We start from the raw sequence: 18821 nt of genomic DNA, 5'->3' as shown, positions 1-18821 counted from the left end.
ACCCAAGCCGCTCTTAAAGGGACGGTACCCAAGCCGCTCTTAAAGGGACGGTACCCAAGCCGCTCTTAAAGGGACGGTACCCAAGCCGCTCTTAAAGGGACGGTACCCAAGCCGCTTTTAAAGGGACGGTACCCAAGCCGCGTTTAAAGGGACGGTACCCAAGCCGCTCCTAAAGGGGCATTACATAAGTCGCTCTTAAAGGGACGTTACCTAAGTCCCTATTAAAGGGGAACTCCAGGCAGAGGTTAAAAAAAAAAAAAAAGAAACTTCTGCAGAAGCATAACGCATTACTTAGCTATCTATCCCAGTTTTGAAACTACCAAAAATCCATTTGTTTTGGGGGGTTTTGTTCTGTTTTGCGTTTCTGTCCTTCCTGGTTGATCAGTTCCCAGAATGCAATGCTTTCCCTCAGCTGTTCATCACAGCTCCCACCCATCACAATCAGTAAAATTAGTGCAGCACCTGCTTCTTGCTGGACAGAGATGGTGAATCGCTCAGGGGATTGGCAGATCCAGCCAAGCCTCCTGTCTGCATAATCAGCCTGTCCTCAACAAACACACACACACACAGAGGCCACTTCCTGGATTTCTATCAGCTACCAGTATGGCAGAACTGTACAGATACGGTAATACATTGTATAGACACATCTTTATAACTTTTAATGTACTTTTAATAGAAAACAATTTTTTTTTATGCGAAGTTCCCTTTTAAAGGGACGGTACCCAAGTCGCTCTTAAATGAATGGTACCCAAGTCACTCTTAAAATGACGATAACCAAGTCGCTCTTAAAAAGGGCATTACATAAGTCGCTTTTAAAGTGACAGTACCCAAGTCACTCTTAAAGGGTCAGTACTTAAGCTGGTCTTCAAAGAGTGGTACCTAAGTCACTTTTAAAGGGAGAGTACTTAAAGGACAAGTGCCATGAAAAACTTTTTCCCAGTAATTGAAGCACATTACAAAGTTATATAACTGTGTAATATGCTTCAATCACCTATCTGCCTCCCTTTCCTGCCTTTTCCCCCCTCCACCAGGAAGTGTCCTAACTCACACAGACCTGATTACTGTCGTCACAGTCACCAAGCTCTTCTCTCAGCTCTTTCTCCTTTTACACTAGCCTCCCCCTCCCCTGCCTTGTCAGGTGACAGGTTTGCTCAGCTCCCATTGGCTGAACAACTGCAAGCCATCACTTGGACTGGGGAGGGGGGGCTGTTGTAACAGGACCTAGAGCTGCTCTCCTGCTGATGAATCATCCTCACAAGGAGCTGCCTGGTGACGGTGACGGCAGTCATCAGGTCTGTGTGAGTTTCTTACACTTCCTGGTGGGGGGTGGAGGGGGGGAAAGACAGGGAGGGGAGGCAGATAGGTGATTGAAGCATATTACAGAGTTATATAACTTTGTAATGTGCTTCAATTACTGGGAAAAAGTTTTTCATGGCACTTGTCCTTTAAGCTGGTCTTAAAGGGACAGTATATAGGTCACTCAAAGCGTTGTCACCAAAGTCCCTCCTTAAGGGACTTTACCAAAGTTGCTCTTAAAGGAAGGGTATCAAGGGTTTTAGTTTCTCTTAAAGGGAAGTCACTGTTAAAGGGGCACTCTTTTCAAGCACTATGTATTTCCCTGAAAATGCATATCTAGTTTACTATGTAACTAGGTCACCTCTGTCCTCTGTACTAAAGTGAAACAGTAACTACATTCTAATAAGCAATTGTAATGATCTGTAGAAGTTGGGCCACCAAAATCAACTCCTAAATTCCATTGTTGACAGCCTGTTGTCTAGGTTACTGCTCACCATTCTGCTCTTTAAAACAGTGATCTCGCTGGTATATACAGTAATGCCTTAGATTAAGAGCATCATTCATTCTGGGACAGTGCTTGTAATCCAAAGCAGATTTCCCCATAAAAAAAAAAAAAAAAAATCCACTGAAATGCAGACAATTGGTTCCACACCCTAAAATAATGATTTATTTTTTTATTCTGAACATGTAAAACAAATGAAACAAACATTTACAAACAGCAGAATATCTCATATTATAAGTTACTGTACAGTATAGCAATCAGCATGTGGCGTATAATGTATAGTAAGTACATAAACCTAAAAAAACAGTTTACAGAGTATACAGGATGGAGGTGCAGATACACACGATGCAGTAATGTAGTACAACAGGCTAGAATAGAGAAGCAGGGCAGCTGTGAGAGGTCTGTGTGGTCACATGAGAGATATGGGGAAGGGGTGTGTGTTTAGCATGGACCAATCAGGAAAAGAGAATCACAGCTGTGCAGAAGGATATTGACAGAAACTTTTCTATACAGCAGTGTGAATGGTTGAGTGTAAGTGCAGGCACATTATAGCAGGAATGGAGAGGATGGATGGGAAACACAAGGGCTCACAGAGACTGCAGGGAACATGAAGTAGGAAAGAAGTGGATCTCCTATGATTTGGAAGGTGAGGGAGACTTCCTGGGTCAGAGTACAGAGCTATAGACCACCTATGCAGACCTTGCCCCTTCCCCTGTTCCCCCTCCCACCTAGTACAGGGAGCTCTTGAATCAGGGCAATGCTCTTAAACCAAGACACAATTTAAAAAAACAAAACAAAAAAAAAAACCTGAACTCTACTTGCAAAACGCTCTTAAATCAAGATACCACTGTACATATATACTGTATATCAGTAGACAAGTGTGCTAAATTAAATGTAAAAATTAAAAAGATAACTTGACAAGTCCTACAAGTCTAGCTATACTCGATGAGATGGGAATACCCCTTTAATCAGATCTCACATAAAACTAATTCCGTGGCTCCTTTTTATTGCTCACTATACGGCACAGTCACAAAACCACCACTTACCTCTCTGACTGGGAGAATGCATGATAGTCTGCACCACTTTCTTCAGGCAAAGAAGCTTTTGCTGGGGCGAAGTGCAACGGTTCAGCTGACCCAAGACTCGCTTAGCACGAGGAATGTTAATACTATAGGAGAAACAAACAGGTAAATGGTGTTCTGGTGTCAAACTATGTCATAGTACTTCTAAACTGGTAGTGGTCAGACCTCTAAGACTAACAACAATCAAGAGAGCTACAGCCTGCTGTAGCGCTGTGTCTTAATGTTTTTCCCAGCAAAGGCAGTCGGCTAGGAGTGGCAGGAGTGGCTCTGTGCAGGAAATATCTCAAAGGGTGTCCCAGAGGTCAGCTTCCACCAATCAAAGTGATGGCATATTCAAGATATATTTGCCACCATTTACTGCTATAGTATCTAAAATAAAAACTAACAAATAGATCAGATTCCAGTTGTTATCTCAGGTCACCTCAGCACGCCAATGACAGCACCTCCTTACCTGAACTCTGTTTTAACTCCTATATCCTTCTGCTGCAGGTCTTGAAGGCTTCTTGTAATCTTGTTAAATGCAGCATCCTGGCAATTAAATCCAGACTAATAATTAGCATAAGACAAAGCAGGCCGCATTCTCTTATTTTTGTCTAGTCTCACCTATTTGTAAGATGGAAATATTTGCACATCTTACAAGTTTCATTTTACCGTATTAACTATCAAAAAGAATTTCAATTTAAAATATTAAATAAAATGTACCCCAGCTTACCCATACTCCTGAATGGAAATCAAGCCTAGTTATGCAGATCTTTTAGACAGCTGATAGCATTACGTGAACAGATATATAAAGTACCCCAGTAAGAAACCAGTGCTACCTATTGGAGGTGCTCAACTCTTTTGAAGAGCCACAAAACATAACTGAACATCATGCTGTAAATGCCATAAGTGGGAAAAAATTCCAAACATCAAAATTGCTGATTTTAACTCTTATCATACATCAGAATTTTTTTTTAAGAGATTAAAAAGTCTCATCTTAAACCAAAATGGTACCTTTAAAAACTATGGATCATGGGACAAAAAAATAAGCCCTTAAACAGCCCCATAGACATAAACATAAAAAATTATAGGGGTTAGAACTGAAGAATTTTAAGCATATAATAAATTGTGTGAGATCTGTTTTTATTGACATTGAGCAAGATTACAGCAGTCTATTTAAAAAAGCCAAATCAAGAATATGAAAACATAGCATGCAATGTCAAACATCTTAGGTTTTGTAGAAACAAGAATATAAGAATATGCAACGAAGTAAAGAAAATCATACAAACTGTATGTATGTTGTAAGGTTCAGTGTAATTAGATGGGAAACCATGGGGAATAGGGAATCAAAAAGGAGGAGTCGCACTGACCCAGGAGGGAAGGGGGAGCGTCTCAATATCCGGGGGTAGAATGTAGCTCAAAGTCATCAACCAGAAGATTAAGATTCATCTTATCAAAGACAAAAATTCTGGTGATTCATTTTACAGCTGTCAGAAATCACTACCCCTAAATCCTTCTCTTCTGAAGTCTTTGCAATTACAGAACTGCAGATATGCAGATTTGAGTTCTTCGGGAACTCCGTTCTGTAATTTCTCTACCCGTGTATGAAATATTCAGTGATTCTTTGCTGACTGGTATTGTGCCGAGGGACTGGCGTAAGGCAAATGTAGTGCCGATCTTCAAAAAGGGCTCTCGAACTATAGACCCGTAAGCTTAACGTCCATGGTGGGGAAACTATTTGAGGGGCTTATAAGGGACTACATCCAGGAATATGTAGTGGCTAATAGTATTATAAGTGATAACCAGCCTGGTTTTACTAAGGACAGAAGCTGTCAAACCAACCTAATATGTTTCTATGAAGAGTTAAGTAGAAGCCTGGATGGGGGCACAGCTGTGGATATCGTGTACCTGGATTTTTCAAAAGCGTTTGACACAGTTCCTTATGGGCGTCTGATGGGTAAGTTAAAGTCTATCGGTCTGAAAAGTTTAATGTGTAACTGGATTGAAAACTGGCTTAATAATCGTACCCAGAGAGTGGTGGTCAATGATTCCTACTCCCAAGGGTCAGTACTGGGTCCCCTCCTGTTTAACTTGTTTGTTAATGATATTGAGAATGGAATTAACAGCAATGTTTCTATCTTTGCAGATGACACCAAGCTTTGTAGTACAGTACAGTCTATGGAGGATGTGCAGCTCTTACAAGCTGACTTAGACATACTGAGTGTTTGGGCGTCCACTTGGCAAATGAGGTTCAATGTGGATAAATGCAAAGTTATGCACCTGGGTACTAATAACCCACATGCATCATATGTCCTAGGGGGTGTTACACTGGGAGAGTCGCTGATGGAGAAGGATCTGGGTGTACTTGTAGATAATAAACTACAGAGCAGTACACAATGTCAGTCAGCTGCTTCTAAGGCCAGCAGGATATTGTCATGCATTAAAACAGGAATGGACTCTCGGGACAGGGATATAATATTACCGCTTTATAAAGCTTTGGTGCATCCTCATCTGGAGTATGCTGTACAGTTTTGGAATCAGATTAATAAAAAAGGATGTTCTACAGCTGGAGAGGGTACAAAGACGGGCAACTAAACTAATAAGGGGAATAGAGCATCTTAGTTTTGAAGAGAGATTAAAAGAATTAAATATGTTTAGTCTGGAGAAGAGACGTTTAGGGGGAGATATGATTAATTTATTTAAATATATAAATGGCCCCTACAAGAAATATGGGGAAAAGATGTTCCAGGTAAAACCCCCTCAAAGGACAAGAGGGCACTGCCTCCGCCTGGAGAAAAAAAGGTTCAATCTCCGGAGGCGACAAGCCTTCTTTACCATGAGAACTGTGAATCTGTGGAACAGTCTACCCCAGGATCTGGTCACAACAAAAATAGTAGAGGGCTTCAAAACAGGGCTAGACAAGTTCTTAGACCAAAATAATATAAATGCATATGCATAGAACCTGTCACCCCTCCCCCTTCCCTGTATCCATCCCCTCCTTGGTTGAACTTGATGGACATGTGTCTTTTTTCAACCGTATTGACTAAGTAACTATGTAACTATATGATACTTTACATTTGGAAACATTGAACTGCAATTTCCATTGTTTGGACCACTTATTTAGCAAAGCTAAATCATTTTCTATATTACCGATACCTCCAGGAATATCCATCCTATTGCACACGTTTGTGTTATCAGCAAACAAGACAAACCTTACCTACCAAACCTTCTCCTATGTCACTTACAAACATAATAAGCATAGGACCCAGAACAGGCCCTTGTGGCACACCACTTGTAACCAGGCTCAGAAGATACACCATTAACAACAACCCTCTGATATCTATTCTTCAGCCAACAACAAATCCACTGAACTATTCAGGGATTGAGTCTAATGTTCTTTAACTTTTCTATCAGCTCTTTATGGGGAACTGTACAAAAGACTTTGCTGAAGTCCAGATAGGCGATATCCACAGCACCATCTTCATCCAGCACTTTTGTGACAATCGAAGAAATCAATGAGATTAGTCTGACATGATCCGCCCGCAGTAAAGCCATGCTGGTTTGGATCCATCAAATTGTTAATTCTTAAGTGATTCATTATCTTTTTTTTTTTTTTAGAAGATACTCATCTTCCTCCAATTTCCTCCATCCTGCCTATTTCCCTGAGCCATTCCTTAATAGTAGGGAGGTTGTGTTTTTTTCCAGTGACAGGGAATAATCAAACATACAGCTGTCAGAAAGTGACGTAGGATTCCCTTTTTGACTGAAGCTATCGATCCCGGAATTAGTAAGGCCAGCTGTGAGGTATTAGTGACTGTCTTCCCAGAGTAGGCTTTGTAAATGGCCAGAATTTTTTCCCAGAACTCCCATATACCAGGGCACTTCCACCATATGTGTAGCATGTCTCCTCTTTCAAAACAGGCATTACCAGCATCTATCGGAAGTTCCAGGAAACATGCTGTGTAGAGTAAATGGGCTATAATACCAGCAGAAGATCATTTTAAAAATTTTTCTCTTTGGCTCTGGAGGCCAACGATAAGCCATGAGAGTTCACAGACCTTCTGAACAGAAGGCTGGTCTATGGAGATGTTAAGAGCATTTGTCTAAAAAAGGAGCACATGCTGGACATAGACAATGTGGAATGGCAGAAGAAGTTACTCGTCTGTGAGAGATGACGTATATGTTTCTCTAGGGATGAAAGAATGAAGGAGACCAGTTAGTCATATTCCAGCCAGGATAGTTGACAATCCTCAGCTCGTGCTTGCAGCATGGCAAGGGGAGATACACAGTCTCCAACCATGCAGTCCTGCAGTCAGAGGAAGGAGCTACACTACTAAAAGGAGAAACTTGGTGGCCCGCAATCCCTGCTGGAAGGCTGGATTTTGCAACAATGGAGTCAGAGGGCCAGGACACCTTGACAATTTATGCTTAACGCATTTTCCCATCCTCTCAACGTGTGGGGAACTTATAGTGGGAAACTAGAAAAGTTTAAGCGGTCCTGAGGAGACACCCATGGTAGAAGGGATAAGTTCATTTGGGGCAGGGCAATTTTCAGACCCACCCATCTTTTCTACGATTATGGATCCAGTAAGGGACCTTGTAAAGAGTATCTGCTTCATGGTACAAGCGCAAGTCAGGGAGGTTCATGCTACACAGTTCTTGTGAAAACAGAATGTTTAATTTGAGCATATTAAAAAAAAAAAAAAAAAAAAAAAAAAAAAAAGTTTTAAAATTTTTTAAAAGTACTAAAGTAAGAACTATATAAATTAAGTATCACTGCAATCACACTGATCCAAAGATCAGAACTGGTGGCTTAATGTAATTTGCATGGTGTACAACAGTGGCGTCGCTAGGCAGTTTTATTCGGGGCTCATGCCCCGAATAAAATGCCTGCTGCCCCGGATTTCTTCAGCCCCGCTCTTGCGAGCCAGATGCGGCTCTTTTGATGGCCGCATCTGGCTCGCAGATCGCGGCTGCTGCCCGCCTCGCCAGCTGCTCATCTTATCTACTGCCCACCCGTAGCGCCCGCCGTGCATGCTGCTCCAATCCAGCGGAGACCGGAAGTGCGGGGCCGCTGCGGCGGGCCGTGGCGCACACGCTGATTGGATGCGTACACCACGGCCCGCCGCAGCGCAGCACATCCGGCGGCCGCTACGAGCGGCCAGTAGGTGAAACTCGGTGGAGGTGAGGTGAGGTGGAGGTGACTGTGGAGGTGAGGAGGCATGGGGGAGAGAAGCATGGGGGAAGAGAGGTATGGGGGAGAGGACCACGGGGGAGAGAAGTATCTGGGGGAGAGGAGCAAGGGGGGAGAAAAGCGTGGTGTAGAAAAGCATATGGGGGAGAGAAGCATGGGGGAAGAGAAGCATGGTGGAGAGAAGCATGGGGGGAGAAAAGCATGGGGGAGAGAAGCATATGGGGGAGAGAAGCATGGGGGGAGAAAAGCATGGGGGAAGAGAAGCAAGGGGGAAGAAAAGCATGGTGGAGAGAAGCATATGTGGGAGAAAAGCATGGTGGAGAGAAGCATATGTGGGAGAAAAGCATGGGGGAGAGAAGCATATGGGGGAGAAAAGCATGGGGGAGAGAAGCATATGTGGGAGAAAAGCATGGGGGAGAGAAGCATATGGGGGAGAGAAGCATGGGGGAGAGAAGCATATGGGGGAGAAAAGCATGGGGGGAGAAGCATATGGGGGAGAGAAGCATGGGGGGAGAAAAGCATGGGGGAAGAGAAGCAAGGGGGAAGAAAAGCATGATGTAGAGAAGTATATGGGGGAGAAAAGCATATGGGGGAGAGAAGCAAGGGGGAAGAAAAGCATGGTGGAGAGAAGCATATGTGAGAGAAAAGCATGGGGGAGAGAAGCATATGGGGAGAAAAGCATGGGGGAGAGAAGCATATGTGGGAGAAAAGCATGGGGGAGAGAAGCATATGGGGGAGAAAAGCATGGGGGAGAGAAGCATGGGGGGAGAAAAGCATGGGGGAGAGAAGCATATGGGGGAAGAGAAGCAAGGGGGGAGAAAAATATGGGGGAGAGAAGCATGGGGGGAGAAAAGCATGGGGGAGAGAAGCATGGGGGGAAAGAAGCATATGGGGGAAGAAAAGCATGGTGGAGAGAAGCATATGGGGGAGAAAAGCATGGGGGAAGAAAAGCATGGTGGAGAGAAGCATATGGGGGAGAGAAGCATGGGGGGAGAGAAGCATGGGGGGAGAGAAGCATGGGGGGAGAGAAGCATGGGGGGAGAGAAGCAGGGTAGAGAAGCATGGGAGGAAAAGCAGGGGGGAGAGAAGCAGGGAAGAAGTATGGGGGAGAAATATGGGGGGAGAAGCATGGGAGAGAGAAGTGGGGGGAGAAGTATGGGGGAGAGAAGCAGAGGAGAGAAGCAGGGGGGAGAATTATGAGGGGAAAAGCAGGGGAGAGAAGCACAGGGGAGAAGTATGGGGGATAGAAACAGGGAAGAGATGTATGGGGGAGAGAAGCAGGGGTGAGAAGTATGGGGAGAGAAGCAAGGGGAAGAAGTATGGGGGAGAAAAGCAGGGGGGAGAAGTATTGGGGAGAGAAGCATAGGGGAGAGAAGCGGGGGGGGAGAAAAGCATGGGGAAAAGAGGGGGCCGGGTGGGGTAGTGTGTGTGTGTGGAGAAGGTGAGGTGGGGTAGTGTGTGTGGGTGGAAGGGGTCAGGTGGGGTAGTGTGTTTGGGGATGGCAGTCGGGTTAATTGCAGGCAGGATGGGAACTTTATTACTATGGTATGTACAGCAGGCGCATTATTACTATATAGGAGGCACAGCAGAGGGGGTATTACTATATGGAGGGTACAGCAGGAGGCATTATTACTACATAGGAGGCACAGCAGAGGGTGCATTATTACTATATGGAGGGTACAGCAGGGGGCATAATAACTATATAGGGCACAGCAGAGGGCATTATTACTATATAAGGGTACACAGCAGGGGGACATTTTACAATGTGGGGTAATACAGCAGGAGGCATTGTTACTATAGGGCACAACACTGGACATTATTACTATTTGGGGGCACAGCAGAGTATCCTACCTACAGGGGGCAACATACTTACCTACCTACTCACTGACACCAGGTAGTGGAATAACTACTGTATGGGAGCCTATAGGAGGGGAAAAGGGAAGGAAATTGAAGGAAAAGTGCAGAGCCTGAGATGTTTGTCTGGCAGGTTCTGAAGAGATGAATTGCAACTGAAAGAAATCATCATGGTGGTTTGGGCCGGATGGAGAGGAAAAGGGAAAGAGAACAACTCAGATCAAAGAAGACGTCACCTGTGAGTCACTGAATGAGGTTTTTGCATTTTGTAGAACGTTATCTGGTAGGAGTTCCCCGAGGTAGAAAAGGTTGGGAAACACTGGCCTAGAGGATAGGAGCTAGGGCAGACCTCCCAGAGGCTGTGTGTACAGGGGGAGCTGTGAAGGAGCTGTCTGTGCCTGCTTAGCCACAGTTATTAAGAGTGGAGGCAATAGAGCAGGACTAATTGAGCAGTCATTGGGGTTACTAGCTTCTGCATCGGGCTCCTTCGCTAAGCGCTTATGACGGCACTCAGAGGGCCCGGGCCCCGGATGTTTTAGGACCCTAGCAACGCCCCTGGTGTACAAAGTGCTCCATGTTTGCTAAATTGCATAGGTCATATTTCAATTTCACCCCACAAATATTTTTTCCCTTTAGTTTCACTGTACATTTTATAATAAAATGAAAGGAGCCATGAGAAAGTACAATTGGTCCTGCAGAAAACATGCCTTCATATGGCTCTGTACATAGAAAAATAAAAGATTTATGGGTTTAAGAATGCGAGGAAGGAAAAAAAAAAAAAAAAAGAAAAGAAAACTCGCAGACAAAAAGGAGGTTGATGAATTTCAAGGTGAATTTAAAAAATAAAAAATTACTCACCTCACTTGCCTCTATGGTCCCTACTTGCTTGAAGATTAGATCGTAAATGCCATGGTGGACATACATCTAAAAAGAGACAGAGTCAGTGACAAAAGAACTCATCTAGTGCAGACCAGCCTATGAAGGTCAAGTACGGGTTACGAATAATCCCTTTACCTCTACTGCTTGCTTCATCAAATTCATCTGAGTTTCCTGCTTTGCAATTGTTCTCTGCAAGATAAGTAACAGTAGCCATGTTATGCACTACAAAAAAAGTCATACAAAACATGAGAATAGGCATGGAAACATATCTGCAGTACTACAATAATTCTATAATTCTGGGAGAAAGCGTTTAATGGAGGTGAAGATTCCTTAAAACGTATGGGTATGCCGCTTACTATACAGATCTGATGACAGGGCATCTGGGATTATAGCAGTCAGCCACTTGAAATCATAATAGATAATAGACACTCCAGGTACAGTCACTATGTTTTCCAGGCAACCTTAGGCCTCGCAAGCTTGAGAATCGCCCATCTCTAGTGCTTAGCAGTTTATTATCTCACAATGTTCTTATACCCTACTGACACTAGACAGTGATCACTAACACAAGTGTTAATCCTCCTACACTGTAATAACACACAAAACCTGTGGACCGGCGTGGTGCTATTTTTGGAAGAAAGCAGCCAACTTTTTGTCGGCAAAAACCTCCCCGTTTTCGTAGGTATTAGCGTTAAAAAAAAATTGTTAGTATGATTTTGTTAGTATGAATCTGTCAGATATCTGTGTGTGTCATGTTTTGAGGATATCCTTGCGATAATACCTTGTGAAGAGTATATATATCACCTGTGAAATACTAAGGTAATCCTCAAAACATGGCCTGTTGGTGAGGCTGGAGGACTGGAATTAAGAAGCACTGCTATAAACCCCACACTGAATCCCCCCCGCCAGTGGCAGGTTAGGAAGACTTTAGTTTAAAGAATATAGGAGCCTTTGGGCTTGTTTCCTACTAATGTAATATGGGCACATTTTTTGCTTGTATATTATATTTTGGCCACAAGTTGCAGCCTAAAAATCGGGCTCTAATGAGCAGAAACAACATCATCATAAATCACTATGAGGCTATGTTCACACACTGTCAAAATGACAGACGTTTTTATTGGGCAGCCATTGTTTAACGGTAAATAAAAGCAGTTATTTTAAAACAACTGTTTGTAAACATAGCCTGATCAACTTCAGGTCTATAGGGCTGTAGCCAGGCCTGAACCTGCAGCAAAATCTTCTTTGGCTAGGTCCTTCTTTGGCTCACACATTTCTGTGAGGGCCCCCCTCATCACTCCCTTCACCTTCCCACTTTTTGGATGGCCTAAAGCAACATCTATCCTGCATCAAATGGTTTCTTGCTGCCTGAGCACATCTCCAAATCGAGCTTCTGGCTTCTTAGATGGGCGGTGATGAAACAAAGGTAAAATCAGATGTCTACCACATAAATATATGTAAGGGTGCGTTCACACCTACAGGATCTGCAGCAGATTTGATGCTGTGTTCAGTTATTTAAATGAAATCTGCTGCAGAAAATCAGCTGCAGATCCTGTAGGTGTGAACGCACTAAGGAGAACAAATGCACTTATTTTAGTAAAGTAACGCACATGCCTGTACTATTTCTATTCCCCATTTATCTATTCACTTCCTGGTTTCCTCTCTGAACTGTGACCACACATGAAAAAGTGTCATGTAAGGGTATGTTTACACTGAGCAAATACGGCAGAATTCTGCCATGCTCCGTGTCCCACTGTGAGTGAATGAGAGGGTGCACTCCTCCGCTGCTGCCGCTCTCTGCTCAAGGGAGTGAAATGTCACTTCTTTAAGCGCAGATCGGCGGCTGCGGAGGAGCACATGCTCTCCCATAGACGGGGCTATGGGACACTGAGACAGGCGGGATTCCCCCGCAGAAAGTTCCGCCACGGAATTCCGCCTGTTTTACTCAGTGTGAACATACCCTAACAGTGCAGACATTTTTCCACAATCCCCCTTGGTTGCATGTGAAATGAAAACCAACTGCCAGTAGTAATGGGACAGATCATGTCACTGCGAGCACAAGTAACTCAACTTGGTGGATCAAACATTATCAAACAAAGAAAGCACATGGTGGATTAGTCTATCTTTCAAATTATACATCTTAAGAAATGTTTTTACATTTGAAATAGGTTTTTATTTACTTTTTTGCATATTTAATATATTGCATCAGTATAGACCTATTTTCTCCTCCATGACACCACCCCTTTAGGGCATGTGCCACTGATGCTTTTTTGTACAGAGTTTCCACTGAGGTGTTTAGTATCTGCATCCTAATGGTACCAGCCTATAACCAGAGTCTTTATCATTGTCCAGTGAATTTTACAGTTTAGCAACAAAATAAAATGCTTTTTTAGTTCTTTTTTTTAGATGATAAATGACAGATATTAATGGTGGGAAGTAAGATTTCTTACCAAATGTGAATCTCGTAGTAAATGTTGAAGACATTTTGTATACAGAGCATTTACAGAGTCCTATGAGAGGGAGAAAAAATATTAACATATGAAACATGCTCCAAGAGCGCTGGAGGCATCTTGCTGTAGCAGGAAGCTTCCCCTGTAGTAGTCTGCAAATTGCAACAATCCAAGCCTATGTGACTTTGCATTTGTTTAACGTTTCCTCATTTATCTGTAGATTTTGTGCTGCTAGATTTAGTATTAATAAAATAAAAATTACCACTTGTCCTGCCAAAAAATAAGCCTGCTATGTTGATTGAAAAATGCTATGTCAATAGAAAAGTTTAAAAAATCTACACCACTTTTCAAGCTAGCATAAGGGACCACAATGAACTCACCACCTTATAAGAACCCAGGGTAAAACTCACTATGTAATGTCGAAGATTCTTTCTCTCGTGAACTTTGAAGGCGGTGCGGTAAGAGGTAATACTTTTGTCAAATTTATCCTTGTGTTTTCCAAGAAATTCCTTCACATCGTCAATGTTCTTTAAAGTGCAAGTGGCAGACGGGGCAGCAACTTCTTCTGGAATAAGTAAGGAATTCATCACAACAAATATAGAGACTGGGCTAAATAGGGAAACTGATCTAAGTAGCTGATAGGCAACAAACTAGAAACACATAGGTGCCCTCCTACAATACAGCAAAGCACAACTATGAAAGTTATACCTGGATTTTCATCATTTTCTATTGGTCGGGAAATACACAGGATGCTAAAACTTTCTTCTTTCTCATTATAGAACGTCTCCTCAAACAAAACGGATACAGTAAGGGAATATCCAAAACCTGCTCCAAGTTTAACCAGATTCCCCTGGATAAAAATCTCCTGAAACACATGAGAGGTTTGGATACATACCCATCATTAGGACTCAGTTATGATCATTGACTCTAGTTTAGTTACATGATCTGTAGTGTAATGTAATCTTAAATCCATAGGGATATATGCCATATTGGTTGATTTACTAATTACTTAAGAAAAATTACTTACCCTTCCATTTTCTGACAAAAATCCCCCTTCACTGGGTTTGAGAACATAGGACTCCAAGTGACAGGTTGAGAACAAGCTGCTAGTGAGACTTCCCTTGCACGGGACCAGAACCTTTAGGGTAAAAACAAAAATGTTTTTTCATGAAACTGTAAAATTAATATATTAATAATACGATCTCGATGTTTTGGCTGCCAGTGCAAAGGGCCCTGCACGGTTAGCTAATTGTGGCTTTATATGAATTAATGTTTTTATATTGTATGAATTTATACAGATTGTATGAACTATAAGACATTGTTTAATTTATAGGTGCCGTTCCTTTTATGAACTGTTTTACTGTATATTGAGCTGTATATTAAATTTTTACATATTACAAACTAAGTTGCGTATGAAATCTCTTATAGGTGATATCACCTATTTGTTTACAAATATCTACCTAGTCTTACTTCCCAATTTATAAACCTACTTCTTGAGGGCCTACTTACTAACAAAATTAATATTGTCTTAAAGGAGAAGTCCAGCGAAAATTTTTATTAAAGTATTGTATTGCCCCCCAAAAGTTATACAAATCCCCATTATACACTTATTATGGGAAATGCTTATAAAGTGCTTTTTTCCCTGCACTTACTACTGCATCAAGGCTCGCTGGATAAAATGGTGATGTCACGACCCGACTCCCAGAGCTGTGCGGGCTGTGGCTGCTGGAGAGGATGATGGCAGAGGGATGCTCAGTGTCCCTCCAGTGCCCTGTGTCCCTCAGTGTCCCCCTGCCATCATCCTCTCCAGCAGCCACAGCCCGCACAGCTCTGGGAGTCGGGTTGTGACATCACCATTTTACCCAGGAAGTGAAGCCTTGATGCAGTAGTAAGTGCAGGGAAAAGAGCACTTTATAAGCTTTTTCCATAATAAGTGTTTAATGGTGATTTGTATAACTTTTGGGGGTATAAACAATACTTTAATAAAGATTTTCGCCTGACTTCTCCCTTAAGGTCTGTAAAAGTAGTGTTATATTACCATGCTTCATGTGTGTACTAAAGCTCCAAACTTAAAGGAGAACTCTGTCCACAACTAAAAATTAAATGCAGGCAGGGGGTGGGGGAAACATAATAAAGAATTTTTACTTACCCATCCCCATGCCCGCAATGACCAATAAGATTTTTTTTTATGGATTTTCTAAACCCGTTAAAGAAAGAATGGTTCCCATCAATATTATGGCCCTGGAATCTGCTACCAAAAAGCCAGAATATGGGTATTAAGGTGCTTGTATAAAAGGATGAAGAGAATAAAAAAGTGGAGGCATATGGTCAGCATGGATAGAAAGCTATGATGAGGAATGCAGATATAAGATTGGTTTGGAGAGAGAAGGTGAAGAATGCTGCTATAAGGCATTTGTATATATATATATATATATATATATATATATATATATATATATATATATATATATATATATATATATATAGAATATCTGCAAATGTAGGAAGGGAACTCTTTCATGAATTCATAAATGCAATGAGACAAAAGCTAAAAGTGCTGCTCTATATTTGGGGAGAGATATGATTTGCATGACAATCTTAATAAGGGCTTTTGGAAATAGATTTAAACCTAATTTTCCGCATCTGGCAGCAGTACAGCATGTCATCTCCTTTCCTGCAGGAAGAATATACAGATAACACTGGCAAGCAGGTCAGCTCTATAATAATCCCAAATGCCATAATGAACCATTGAACCCAATACATTCAAGCCCTTTGAAACCTCCTCGGAGTTTAACTCAGCAAGGAAATCAATCATTTCATGCCTATCAGTCTGCTGTGTATGTGATGGATGTAAGTAGATCCTCCTAAATCATAAAGGACTGTGCACAAAGGTCACATGACTTGTCGGGGTCTCAGTAATATTGACCTTGTTTTAAACACATGTTAAGCAGCTGGATTTACTTAAGTACAAATAAGATGGCGACAGCTGAGGGTTGGAGACAGTTACACAAACACAAGTTATCTCTAGCACTACAGATAATTTAATGGTGAATTTAGAAATTCTCTCCAGTTATCAGAAAGAGCGAGGATGCTCTTCATTACCCTCCTGAGAGCCGCATGTAGGCAGGATCAGGCTCCATGGAGAACAGAAGGGTCCTCAGTCTTAGCTCTTCATCTACACACTCAAATGGTCACAGGATTAGCCACAAGACCCCGCTGGCACTACCGACCAGGAGGGACCTCTAGTCATTCTCCCACAGGCTATGGGGGCTTGGAAGGGAGGAACTAAAATTTCTGGGAAAGTTATATTTAGAATTTATTTTATCAACCTAAATCTCACTAGACAATACAGTGCTGTTCATATTGCTTTGGTAGTGGTTATCAACGAACACAACTTAACAGCTTATGAATTGGCATACTATCTGTAAAGAAATAAAAAGGCTGAATCACTTAGGATGTATTGATCCGAAAGATACATACTGCGTTATACTCCGCTATTCTGCTGGAGTAAACACATTTCTAATCCACTGCCAATCCCAAATCACATTTACAATCTATTATAGTCCAGAGCTGTACTCAATATTCTGCTGCCATTTGTTGGAAATTATCAACACATTTGTCAGTAGATCCAATGAATAAGTAGACTGTAAACTTACACCATTTGTAGACCTAGTGGAAAGTTCTTTAGGCTTCTGGTCTACATTTGCTGGATACATTGGTATACCAAAAAATATGCCGACTTATACTGCATGTACCCGAGTCATGCACATTCTGTACAATGACGGGAACACAGTCTACCAATCATGTGTCGTCCATTTCACAGTGTATACTGTTATTTTGCAAGACTTAAAAGTGTGGAGACCTGAGCTTTGAAGTCAGACACAAAACTGTCTATGTTTGTCAATGAACCAAATGTAGTCAGTCACTAATAGACTACATTCAGTCCACTTAACCCGAATAGGCACAGCCCAGGGAGCAGCGCTGCATGTCAGCATACCTTTCTTCTGGTATGCCAATGTATTCAAACCACTTTTAAACTTCTATCGACCAGATTAATGCCATCTCTCCAGAATGTGTTTTCTTCTATTTGTGTCTTCAGGGTTCATAATGACATTTTCATGAATTTAGTGATAGACCAGCTGCAAGTCTAAGGAAGACTAAAGCCCCTATTCCACGGGGAGATGCAGAGGAGCAAACGAGCGCTGTCAGCTTGTTTCCCGCTCACTGCTGCCGCTATTACACACAGCAGCAACAAGCGGTTGAGTGCAGGAGAGACCGTGGGGAGCTGCCTGGGTGATCACTAGATCGTCCAGGCAGCCCATAGAGGATAACGGCGGTCTGCTGCCACCGCTCCTATTCCACGGAGCGACGGCAGCAGATCGCTGCTATATCAGTCGCTTGTTTTACAACATGTTTGAAAAACAAGCGACGCAACAATCAGCAGACATGAACGATGTCGCCTGATCTTTGCCCTCTATTACATGGAACAATTATCGGACGATAATAGTTCTGTGGAACACTGACCAAGTACCGCTGTGCTCAGTGTCCCAATGTGAGTGAATGAGAGGGCGCACGCTCCTCCACTGCGAAAGATCGCACTCTCCCATACATGTGCTATAGCACACAGAGACAGGCGGGATTCCGCAGCAGAAAGTTCCGTTGTGGAATTCCGCCTGTTTTAATCAGTGTGAACATACCCTAAGGCTGTATTACACTTCCCTAGTGGCAGTGCCTATTACCATGCACGGTGATCGTACGTCCAGGGAATGCATGAACCTCTAGATTACAATAAAGGCCTCCAGGGACAAATCAGCTATTGGCCGCACATTTCCTACTACATGGAGAAATGTGTGGCTGACGACAGATTATTTTTAACAGGTTTAAAGTGAGCATTTGCTCATTTACCATCGCTGGCTCTATTACACAGGGCAATAGCTGCCCATTTTAGCAGCTTTGTTATTACGGACACATATCTATTAGCTTATCTATGTATAGTACAAACACCTCCTGGCTAATCATGTCAGTAAAAGAACAACCAGGAAGCAATACTGTGCGTCACACGGTTCATCCAGCTGTGCGCTGAAGTGTGACATGAGGGGCTTTTAATTATCTCCAAATGTAAAGGGCAACAATAACCCATGTACATTATTAATATTGTACATTGTTAAAAAGAGGCGAGAAATGACCAGTCTAATTGTAAAGGTCAGGAGAGAAGTCAGTCATCGACTTACCGGGCTTAATCCTAAAAAAAAAATAATAATTTAGAAAAATATTCCAAAGTACATATGCAAACATTGTGGTGCTAACTCTGTAGGATGGAGATATTATAACATGCACAGCTGAAGAGAGACTGACAGTTATCACGATGGAGCGTGAATTTCACTCGCATGTGTTTCGGGTGGTGTACACTATTGTTACTAAGTGTAACAAGTGTTACTTGCCTTTAAAAAACAAAACAAAAAAAACCCCGTCTCTGATCAGGTTGCCTTGGATAAATCTGACACCAGCCAAGTTCAATGCATGGGATCTATTAATTAGAATCCACAGGAACCCTATCTTCCAGCATCAGCTGCGACTTCATCGGGGTACAG

At 42.4% G+C, this 18821-nt stretch overlaps 1 protein-coding gene across 4 annotated transcripts in view; it reads right to left on the bottom strand.

The window, feature by feature from the left end:
* The window catches only part of ANKRD27 (ankyrin repeat domain 27), a 67866-nt gene that overhangs the window by 37228 nt on the left and 11817 nt on the right, over positions 1-18821 (bottom strand). For 3 of the 4 annotated variants that reach the window (XM_069966196.1, XM_069966198.1, XM_069966197.1), the window contains exons 3-10: positions 14258-14368; positions 13939-14095; positions 13641-13795; positions 13231-13290; positions 10922-10975; positions 10766-10831; positions 3332-3408; positions 2845-2966 (exon numbers count right to left, since the gene is read on the bottom strand). In XM_069966196.1, coding sequence (XP_069822297.1) covers positions 2845-2966; positions 3332-3408; positions 10766-10831; positions 10922-10975; positions 13231-13290; positions 13641-13795; positions 13939-14095; positions 14258-14368 — 802 coding nt within the window. The remainder of the gene's footprint in view (positions 1-2844; positions 2967-3331; positions 3409-10765; positions 10832-10921; positions 10976-13230; positions 13291-13640; positions 13796-13938; positions 14096-14257; positions 14369-18821) is intronic. The other variant, XM_069966199.1, reaches the window with a different exon arrangement.

The sequence above is a fragment of the Dendropsophus ebraccatus genome, chromosome 4, assembly GCF_027789765.1.
Source record: "Dendropsophus ebraccatus isolate aDenEbr1 chromosome 4, aDenEbr1.pat, whole genome shotgun sequence".
Classification (NCBI taxonomy): Eukaryota; Metazoa; Chordata; class Amphibia; order Anura; family Hylidae; genus Dendropsophus; species Dendropsophus ebraccatus.
Note: the sequence above shows the minus strand (reverse complement) of the source record. Positions and strands in the feature narration are given on the sequence as shown.